This window comes from Dermacentor albipictus, chromosome 6 (genome assembly GCF_038994185.2).
Source record: "Dermacentor albipictus isolate Rhodes 1998 colony chromosome 6, USDA_Dalb.pri_finalv2, whole genome shotgun sequence".
Lineage (NCBI taxonomy): Eukaryota > Metazoa > Arthropoda > Arachnida > Ixodida > Ixodidae > Dermacentor > Dermacentor albipictus.
The window spans coordinates 66,900,458-66,911,807 of NC_091826.1; the positions used below are offsets into that span (position 1 = coordinate 66,900,458).

At 44.0% G+C, this 11,350-nt stretch overlaps 1 protein-coding gene across 3 annotated transcripts in view; it reads right to left on the reverse strand.

The window, feature by feature from the left end:
* The window catches only part of LOC139061144 (uncharacterized), a 182,253-nt gene that overhangs the window by 78,549 nt on the left and 92,354 nt on the right, over positions 1–11,350 (reverse strand). For 2 of the 3 annotated variants that reach the window (XR_011515228.1, XM_070540764.1), the window contains 2 exons: positions 3,962–4,074; positions 2,904–3,311 (listed from right to left, as the gene is read on the reverse strand). Coding sequence is in view for 2 of the 3 variants with exons in the window: in XM_070540764.1 (XP_070396865.1) it covers positions 3,209–3,311; positions 3,962–4,074 (216 nt within the window). In the remaining variant the exon portion in view is untranslated. Of the gene's footprint in view, positions 1–2,903; positions 3,312–3,961; positions 4,075–11,350 lie in introns of those variants that run through there. The other variant, XM_070540765.1, reaches the window with a different exon arrangement.

Genomic DNA, 11,350 nt, shown 5'->3' on the forward strand with positions numbered 1-11,350 from the left:
GCAAAGATTTTATTTTGCGCAATTTCTATATAAATGTCTACGCCATAGTTCACAGATCGCCTTCAACATTCACGAGATTATAATTTATTTCTTTCGCGTACAAGAAACCTGACCAAAGTTGGTGCAGTGGTTGTGGAGAAAATATTCACCGATGATTACGATTCTCACCAATGCGAAATGTGAGCACAGATCTTAAGCGTTTTCAGTTGGCGAAAGATCGAGGCAAAAGTTTGAGAGCCATGTACGCATCTGGTATTACAGGCCACACTCCATTTTGCGCACATAGTTTTTCTTAAAAGCGCACTCCCAGGGCAGTCTTTCATGGTCGTGGCGGTAGCCCTGTCTGTCGGAGAAATAGATGGATATATGTGTTCTGCTTCGAGGGTGCGAACCTCTGAATTCTGGCGTCGGCGGCGCTGAACCTTTGGTTTCGCAGTTCGTCAAGCAGCAGCGGCAGTGAAAGCACTTCCAACGGTTGCGTCGCTCATTGATCAGAAAGAAAGCGTAAACACGGGAATGCGTGTCTCGCGCGGAGTGGATTCTATAGCGACGGTGGCACTGACGAAGTAGCGCATGCGCATTTTTTTGTAGCACAGCTTTTGCGCGCCAGGTCCTGGCTAACTGGAAGAACGAGCATGGAGAAAGATGAAAGAGCGAACTTGGAGCGGAAGATGATAGAGGTGAGCCGTGAATGGCAGAGACACATCAGAGCGGTCCTTTCACTAATGTGCGCGGGGGTAACAAGTGTCATGCGGACCCGTCCGACGGCTCGATGCGTAGCCGCATCTGGCCTCAGGAGAACCGTTCGTTTCGAACTATCGTCTTCTGGAGTCAGCTCTCGCTCGCGCTTGTGTGGTTTGCTTGGCATGGTTTCCTTCGCACTTTTTTCGATTATGATAGTTTGCGATTGTGTGCGTGACGCGGATTTTGTAGTACTCTTTGGAAGGCGCGCGGCACCAGCGAATACACTGAAAACATTAACGAGTCACGTATAAAAGCCGACGGCCTTGGCCGTCAGATCAGATATTTGGTGATTACAGGCTTTGCTATATGCCCACAACAAATTCTTTACCCTCAAGGTATCGCGAAATCAAAACGCGTAAATAGCTGCGCTCAAGTTTTGAACTGCGGAGTAGCGTAATCGTCGGCAAATTATTCGTAACCGCACACGGCCAGTGCCGCAGGTACCGCGAATGCATGCATGCGAGAGCCATCTGGTGGTGCCTGTAGGAACACGGCCAAACACATCCTTCGCTGTGATTGGCTGCGTGGGCTCGTTCGTTCTGCCGTCTTTTGTAGTCCACGATTGTTCAGTTACGACGCTGCCGAGGCCGACGCTCAACGAAGGAATGGGCGCCAAAGAGCCCCCCTTCCCCCTGCGCCCTAAAACAATTTCTAATTTACAATAAATTTGGATAAGATCTCCCGATATAAAGCTTTCTCAAGTCCACGCACTTTTCCAGCGTGAGGACTGTGAGTTTCGTCATAATGCTCTCAGCACTGTCCTGGACCATCGCATGATCATGAACCATCGTCATGAACCATCGCGCCAGAGCATTAAAGATGCTGCTTGACGTGTCATCGTACTTCCGCGCTACATTCAAGAGAGGATGATCTCGGTGTCCTCGATTAAAATTTTTGAATTGACAAAATAGCGCTGACTTCGTCAAGTCTCTCTGGTACTGTTCGAACGTACAAAACTCAAGATGCATGTACGAACCTATAATTGCGTGATTGAAAGCACGCAACATCAGTGGCAGGACCGTTCTAAATGTATTGAAATGAGAAAAATGGAAGCCAAACAGAATTATCGATCATGCTCGAGAGAGGCCGCTAACCTCCTATTGGAAAAACGGGATCGCACAACCCACAGTGGCTGAGGCGACATTCAATTTATGGATTGGTGGAGTACAGTATGGGCAATATAAGTTTACTTATACCTAGCGCTTTAGTTGGAATCACGTGATTTCAATGATATCTCGAAATAATAGAACAGTAGATTGCCACGTGCAATTTAGACTGCTAACCTTGATTCAGGCCAACTGCGAAAGCAGGGAAACTGCTGTCATTGGAGCCACTCTGGAATGAAGCTACTAACAGACACAATATCTAAGAGCCTCCGTCGATGCTCTGAATAAGGTAAAATTGTCATACGCACACATAACTAGCACTTGGTTTAACTGTAAGAGTGAAATGAATGATTTAAGAGTAATAAGCCGTACTTCACATCCTTTATCATGGTGTCGCAAAATTATGTGAAACAAATTGTAGCCGAAACCATCCCACAGTGAATAATAGGCAGATGAACTTGTGGTTGGTGAAGTAGTAGTTTGCTTAACGACATATTTCCGCGGGCAGGCGCGATTCCAAAGGCGGCACACAGAAACATGTCACAGGCGCCGTCGATGAAATACAACCATAAACAACGATGAATATTCACTTTAAGGCTATGAGCCTTGCAGTAATGTAGCAGCAACCCAACGTATTGCCACTATATGAGCACCATACCCGCTACCCTACCACTGCAAATGAATGCAGATTGTGGCTACCATCGTGCTCTCGAACAGCAGGAAAAGAAGGCAATTGCTCTAGTATAGGTTTTGTTGTTCTGGTTTCGTTTTTCCATTCTTCGTCGGAGCCTGCAGTACTGCGGATGATTATAGGCTGCCATGATCAAACGTAGACAGGAAGCAATATAGAGCAGATAGAGAATACATTCTTATAGGTAAACGTTTACATGTAAATACATAACCAATAAAAAACTTGGATTGCAACTTTTCGACTCTCCTAATGACAGCTATAGCCAAGACTACCAAACACTGCTGATCGTTTTCAATTATAATTAATATAATTTGGAATATTATACGTCCAATAGCCAAAGAAGAAAGCGCGCGATCGCTCTTGGCTCGCTCCACAGACACAATTGCCAAGATGAACAATAGCCATGGGGAAGGGCCTTCTCCGGATAATAAAAATTTCGGTAAACAAAACCTTCTCCTTTTCTACAACCGCGCTTCTCTTTTTGATTCTCTCGTCCCGGCATCGGTGAGTAACCCTAGGCCCAGACGATATACTGCTAGGCCAGTCTGAACTTCGGCGGCGTCCCTTGTCAGCAATGAGTTTGGGAGAAGGCACCGCAACACAGCGTGCTTCAGTCTCACTGGGGGTTTCTTTGAGGGGTTCCAATGCTGACGTTCGGCCTGCGGAATCAGAGCTTGGTTTCTCCGAGACCGCGTTCTCGGAATGTGTTCTTTGCATCCGTCCCAAGCCTAGAGGGCGCGCAGCCTTCCCCGGACACAACGCCGGCTTTCCTAGCAGAAAAAAAAAAATTAAAATGTTTCGCGCTCGGACGCCACGAGGAGTAAACCCTACTTCGTATACATAGCACATGAGGCCAGGGTGTCGAACAGGAATTTTTTCGTGTTGGTTCAGGTTTGGCTCCCGTTCACATTTCCGTTCCGGTTCTAATCGGCTGGAACCATTTCAAACCAATTCAAGCGGGTTCAAACGTGTTGGAGAACAAAGAAAACGGGAGTGCCTTTTTTGTTTTATTTTACTTTTACTTTTGTTTTATTTTTCGTTTCTCTTTCACGTCCGTATAAAATCAAATTCGTTATGTCGGCTTATTTTTGTAAATGTCGTGACTTGGCAAACTTAACTTTGCAATCCACTGCCAAATGTTTTCCATGGGAGGCCAGCGATTACGACACTAAATGATGAACCGAAATAAAATGTTCGCAGGGACACTTAAGCCTGCCTACTTCTGTGAATATGAAATCGGTACTCCTTGTGGTGGTCAGTTTATTTTTATTGATTTGCATTCGTTCATTATTATAATTTCATGTAATTTTATTCTTCGCTCATAAACCCGCAGTTTCATACGCCGAACTTATTTTCTTGAGGAGAACAATAACACTGGCTCTACGTAGCTGTGGCCTGTACCGCCTTGTGCTCCACTCACCTCGACGACCACTGATGGGCCCCCAAATATTGCATCCTCGCCGCAATCTTCTTGCAGGCAATCATGTATCCTCCTGGCCGATCGTCGTCACCTGAAAACGTTCCGGCTTTTTTCTGCGAAAAAAGCCGGTACGTCACAACAGACGTGTTCTTGAAGTAATGCGACCAACTTATGTTGTACTACAGAAAAATGTTGTTGTACGACAAAAACCTATCATTGCAATACGCCCGCAATGGTCATAACAGAAGTGTTCCTGAAGTTATGTGACAAACTTCCGTTGTACTACATTGAACTGTTGTTGTACCACGGAAACCTATCGTCGCAACATGTACCCATAGATGACAACAGAAGTGCACTGTAATTATGCGATGCGACAAGCGTCTGTAGTGCGCAGTTGAAAAAGACAACAGGAATTCTTGTAGCAACGGCAGACATTTCTGTTGTACGACAGAAGTGCCTGACGTTTCTGTAATTGACAGACATTTCTGAAGTTACGACAGCAATTCTAATGACGCAACAGAAGCATTCTGTCGCGAATAGAGAGAATCTGAAGTCGCAACAGAAACGTTCCGTCGCGACAACAAGAGTTCTGAAGTCGGAACAACAGCTTTCTATCGCGACAGTGACTATGACGTTGCAACAGCAATGCCGACGTCGCAACAGAAACATTCGGTCGCGACGGCCAAGAGTTCTCAACTCGCCACAGAAGCGCTTTCCGTCGCGACCCTTTAACATAGTATGTCAGTTTCACAATGGTGGTTTACACTGTACACTGTACAAGCGCGCTTCTCTGAAGCCGGCAATGCTGATAGCACCGACACTGGTATCAAAGTCGACGTGGCCAATAGTCATAATTGTGCCGTGACGACGCGGCACCAGCAAAGCCCTACCGGCTTCCTCAAAATCGGCCGCTGATCAAAATCATACCATCTGCGGAAATGGCTGCGTATTCGTTTTGTTTTATTTGGTAAGATGTGGCATACAGGCCTGTGAACTTACATTTGCGGGTACACTGACGCATTAGTTATTTGCCCAGAAATATTTCACAAGCTTATGCGAAGTGGAAAAGAAATATTGGGTTGTTCCACAAAGTTGCGTGAAAAGCTGTCTCACTCGGGTCTCATTAATATGGTACAGCGCTGCCGTGAGAGGCCAGTATGCTGTCTGAACGAAGACTCGTCCACGAGTGTTTATGTAGCTATTTTGCTTTGAACACTTGAGTTATATGCGCGCTCAAAAGTGTGAAGAGTGAGAGACAACTGTAAAAATTAGCAGTAACAACCCTAGCAGTGTCCCTGGTCACCGTTGTCTATTTCTGAATTTCTTATTCAGTATAAATATCGCACAGCAAAGTCGATGTTCTCGCACTCCACGGTGTACCTGACGATGGCAACAACACTTTTTGCTCTTCTAGATTTGCGGCAGTTGACGCGGTGAAGTGAGAGCGCATATTGGCTTTTAAAATACAAATGTAAACAGCAACGCAGACAGTGATTTTTCCTATTGACATAGCCAGAATGTACTCTGACAGACATGTGCGAAGTGGTGGAGTAAAAAAAAGAAGAAAGAAAAAGCGGAGTGGTGGAGTAGTAAGATGCTCGGCTCGGTATCCTCTGGTCCCAAGTTCGAGAACCAGGCGGGAAGGTGTTTTTTTTTTAATTTTTGTTTGTTTGTTCAAATAAATATACATATCCTTAAAGAGGTCTCTGTCAATCTTTACTTATATATGGATCAGGAACTACAGAACTTTCGACTACAGGAGGTCACACTACAGGCAACAGAACGTTAGACAACAGAACTACAGACAAGACAAGGACAGAAACAACGTCCCAAAATACGACAGACTGAACATTTCCTGTTGTGTTTTTCATGTGGGACAGCTTTATCCCTGCCTTAGGGCTGGTTAATTAAAGGCCGATTTACGCTTGAGCGGCGACGCGTGTGGTGGTGCGCAAAATTGTATATTGAGCAAAGTGATTCACAAATTTTGGTATAAACTGGGCTCGCACATGTAGTGTATAGCGAAATGTGTGTACCAGTCTGTGAAATGTGCAAATTTTCACCCGACCACATGCGTGCGGGCAGGCGGGTGGTGTCGCGCGGCGCTCGTGCGTAAATGGCCCTTATTACGCACTGCTGTTGCAAGGCCACCAATTAGGTTTGAAACGAGTTAATCAGGCAAGTTCTCAGCAAATTATCCGCGATATAAATAGTACGCCCTAATCAGGAACATGTCAGCATAGAAGTGTCATGATATTTGTTAAAACGACTGCGCTGGAGCGTTGCCGCTCAAATGTCCAAAAGGCTGCAAAATACAGCTGTTGCGAGTATTGACCTTAGAAGCGCACAGTCCGAACAGAAAGAAAAGCTGAATTCTTTGCAAGTAACTCCTTTATGTGAAAAAAGAATGAGATTATCCTTACTGTATAAAAAAGATAGCTTTGTACGCGTCGCTATTCACACGCTTTTGTACCTGCCTCCTACCGACGGCGTCTGCACCTTAAAGGAAACTAATAGGACGTTGCATCAAAGTAATGGCAAAGTAACTACGTCAACTGATCTGCTTTGCCGCGATGGTAGCTTGCTTGGCGTGAAAACAGATTGGAAAAAAAAGTAATTATGCACTCTTTATATTCATTTATTTCGCTTCATAACACGGCGACAAAATTCTGAGGTCCGACAAGGGGTCATCATGACAACCGTAATTATGGCATTCCGGATACCAAGAGCCAGAATATTAAAGGCCACGCTTTTGCCGTGGTTCGGGCGTCTGAAAAGCACGCTTTGGACTTGTATTTTACTATAAATTTACTATTACAATAGGCTTCCGGATTATTTGTGGTGGGTGTCATGGAGCAAAGTTTTGTCTTTGAAAGCGGCAAGTGCTGAAGATGTCATTGCGCAAAATAGAATAACCACTTATTTACCCTATATGATTTTATTTTTCTATGTTTATTACATTTGGAGAAAAAAGTTGGTTTACAGAAATTAATTGTCTGGAAAGATAAAGCTATACAGCCCCTAAATGCACAACAAAATTGATGCGGTTTTCTTGTCAGGTTCTTTTTTCAACCTCGGCCATGAGGTACATTCCTCCCTCTAAGTGCAGTTCTCAGAATGGGGTGCGCCCACAGAGGTCGGCCACAGCTTTCACCGAGATGCGGTGAATGTCTAGGTGTCAGTCAATCATCGCAAGGGGGGGGGGGGTCTGGTTTGGCGTAAAGAGGGTATTTAGTTCCGCGGAGGTCAAGGCGAAGCTGGTGGATGGAAAGAATGCCACATGCCTATCTCGCGCATACGCAGAAATTTTACAGTGGTCTGAGTCGAGGCAAAGAGGGAGACCATCGCAATCACCATCAGTTCCTTTGCAACAGCGGCATGGTACGACTGGAGCGATGTAGGTGTTTGGTCGCGTATTGTAACATCAATCTAGCTATTTTCCTGCTGTTTATGCTTATGCTGTGTTCTGGCAATGCAAGCCAACCAGCAACGTGTTTGCGAAGCCCACAGTGCTTTCTTCGTTCCGTGATGTGAACGTTTCTGCAACTTCTCTGCCAGCTGCGATGCAGTGTCGGGTGAAGTGATTTAATATTGGCACTGTCCGTGTTTTAAATTGCACAGTGCACAAATAGCAAACAGCTGTACCACAAGACAGCACTGCGCCGAAGTTTTGTCTGTCTCCAAATTATAATAAAAGGTGTGTTCTTTTCCATCATTTTTCATAAACATTATTTTGATGTTACTTCATATTAAGTTTCTTATGCCGCATTTCGGCAGGTTATTAAAGTGCATATTGTAACGACGTGAAATGTTTTAAGAACGATTTTCTTACGCACTTTAACTATGACACATCATTCGGTTCGCTTGAAGTTGCTATAAACACGGAGCGCACAAATACTTCGTTTTCACAGCTTTCGCAATGACCTAATGTCCAGTAAGTATTGTCTTATCACGAACTCATTCTTTGTTCTTTCCTACTCTGGTTGTGCAGGATGAGAGATAGTGAAATATGGAGCGTATAGTTTCACGGTTGACAATGACATGTGTTTCAGTGAACCGGTTCACAATGACATAGGCTGCACTGGTTAGACAAGTGTGAATGTGCAAGAAAATCCTTCGCACTTGTCTAACCAATGCAACCTATGTCATTGTGAACCGGTATTTTTTGACACTCATATATTGTTTACGAGTAAAAATAAACGAACACGTCAGATTGCAGAAGCATTCTGTATAATATGGCGTGCCTAAATATGCATCAGTCAGCAGCCATTGTTCGCTATCACTGGCGAAGAATTTGTATTACTGAATACTACCTCAAGCTCTACAATCTGCTCATATAATAATGAATAACACGTTTTGCACACGCTCGGGGCAGCTAGCTGGCCTGTGTGTTTCCAAAAATAAACAGTTGTGAGTAAGCGCTCGCGTGTGCACCTTCTTTGCATCTGTGTCTATTGTGCAAGCTACCAGTTTCACCATGAATAAACCAAGTAAATGACTTTTTAGTTAGTAAATTATTTACGCAGATAAAAGGTTAAGAAAACATTTTGGCAAGCTGAAATATTCGGACCACACCATGGAGTGCTATAACAATAGTTTTAGGCTGTTGACTTTTTTTTGCGAAAACGAGCTTGCACACTTTGCTAATTTTAATAACACGTAGTAAATACAACGCAGCAAAGGACATACATAACAAATGTACCCCATCCTTGCCATTTCCGCAGCAAGTGAACAGGGATTATGGTTACTATTTTAGCGTCCATGTGAACATGCAACTGAACCTTGTTAAAAAGCTGTTTTATATATGAGTGATGTGCTAACCTGAACATTATGTTAACACTGACCATCTTTTTTCTCTGCAAGGTTCATTCTGCAAACATTCTGAGACACATCAGCTCTGAATGTGATAAATACATTATAATCGACGCTTGCTAGAAATTATGTGACAGCTGCCATGCCGTAATCGAATAAGTTATTATTTATTTGTGATTTTAATCTATTTCTCTATTCTTTCACCATTCTGTGTAAATATTTTTGTGCGAATAAACTTCTTTTAGTGGAAACTTGCATCTGTTTTCCATGTACATGCACCGTCTAGGTTGCCTACTGCCTTTTACGAACAAGTTCACCCATACTGACAAATTTTCACACTATGCTACCTGGTCGTATGTGGGACAAATGTTACTTGGGGGATAGTAAGACGTCAATAGCAAGTATATAAGCACATGCAAGTAAAATATTGGCAGAGTGTTACTACGGAGCCTAAAGACTTGTGTTGGTTTGACGGTTACTAGAATGCTTACAGACAATGTATGAACATGCTTCAATTGAAGTACGGTGGCCAATTCTTGATAGGTTGTTACTAGGGTGTATAAAGAGTTAATACGTGATTGATAGGAAGTTGGCAGAACGTTTACAAACATTCTTCAAGTTTAAAAATTTTAATATTATGTATAAAGAAGGCCTCTTAAAATTGGATTGGTAGGATGTAGGCAGAACGCTTACAAACATGCTTCAATTCGAAGTATGTTAATAGGGGGTTGGTAGAAAGTTCGCAGAAAACATATGAACATTCTTCTTTTGAAAGAATGTTACTGGGGTGTATAAAGACAAATGACCATACGAAAGCGGAAGGAAGTTTAAAGACATCCTATGAACACGTTTTTATAGGAAGTTGGTGGCCAATTGTTTCTAGGGTGGCAATAGGCCGTTTTCAGGATGTATAAAGACAGTTGGCAGGATTTCAACACACGGTTGGTAGGTTCTAGTAAAAATAGTCTAAAGACATTGTAAAAATGTTGCTGGAAATTTTTATAAGGCTTCTTCATTACTACCTACTCTGGCATCCTGAGCGCCCGTGTTACCCCCAAAACAGCAACAGTGTGACCAGCAAGTCGCCAGCCCACTTCTCGTGCTAGCCTGTAATTGAACTGGATCCCCTGTCGTTCGAAACCACCACACCTTCACACTTCCCTGTTTTCTTCAACAACCTCGAAGCCTTTCTCTCGGCTCATTTTTCATATGGCCTCATTAGCAGCCATTACGGCTTTTTGTACATGACTGTCGCATACAGGCACCTCCCGCACCGTGCACGGATGGATGGATGGATGGATGTTATGAGCGTCCCCTTTGGAACGGGGCGGTGGGTTGCGCCACCAAGCTCTTGCTACTATACTGCCTAATATTCTACCTAGGTTAAAAAATGAAAAAAGACACAAAAATAACACTATGAACTACCACGCCCAAATTTTCTGATCCCCTATTGCGAACTGTGCTTTTGTACCTCTCCGTCTTTTGTCGTTTCCCTACTTTTCTTCCACCAATCCTCCAGTCGACTCTTACTAATGTATATTGCGGACATGTTTGCTTTACCACTGCTCCCTCTGAACCCAAGGGCTTCAAGGAGGCCAGTGGTGCCTAAATCGACCGCTGGGTAGACGTCTTCACATTCTAATAAAACATGCTCCATAGTTTCCCTAGCTTTACCACAGCAAGCACATGCTTCTTCTTCCTTCTTATATCTCGCTTTATAGGTGCTTGTTCTAAGGCATCCTGATCTCAATTCGAAAAGTAATGAGCCTCCCTTTGAGTTATCATAAATGGTTTCTTTCCTGATTTCGTTTTTTCCTCTCAAGTAGTTACTCATGGCAGGTTTCTTTTCCATTCCCGCCACCCATGAGATTAATTCAGCTTCTCTGACTTTCCGCTTGACCTTTGTTGTTGTGTTGTCCACCCTACAGGCCGCATACTTGCTGGTAAGCTTCCTAGTTCTCTTCCTCTACTGTGAATCCATGTTTTTCCTGTACAGATACCTGAACAGGATGCGCGTTAATGTGAGCCATCTAGCGGTACTGCTAGGAACCCAGTGAAACGCGGGCTTCACGAAGTATGGCTGGGTGGGCTCATTCGTTCTTACGTCTTTTATACCCCGCGTTCGTTCGCTTACGCTGACGTCGATGCTTAATGCAGGAATGTGTGCAAAAGAGCAGCGCTCTAAAACTAATACTATTTTCCAATAAACTTAGATAGGATCTCCCGAGCTAAAGTTTTCCCAATTCTAGACACCTTTTTAACGTGAGCACCCTGGGCTTCGTCATAATGCTCACAGGGCTGTGCTTATTGCGAGTGAACCCCGCTGTAGTAGCGTTAAGGACGCTGCCTCGCATGCCATCGTACTTCCGCGCCACAGTCGAGAGAGGAGGTTCTCGCTGTCCTCGATAAAAACGTCTATACTTGACAAAAGAGCGCCAACTAGGCCAAGTTTTCTTGGTGTCTTTCGTAATTATTCACTTAAAAATGAATAATGAGGTCAACGGAAGGATCCAACATCAGTGGCGAGAACGTTGTGAATGGGGTGAAGTGAATAGGGAAAAGCGGGGATGCGTGGTA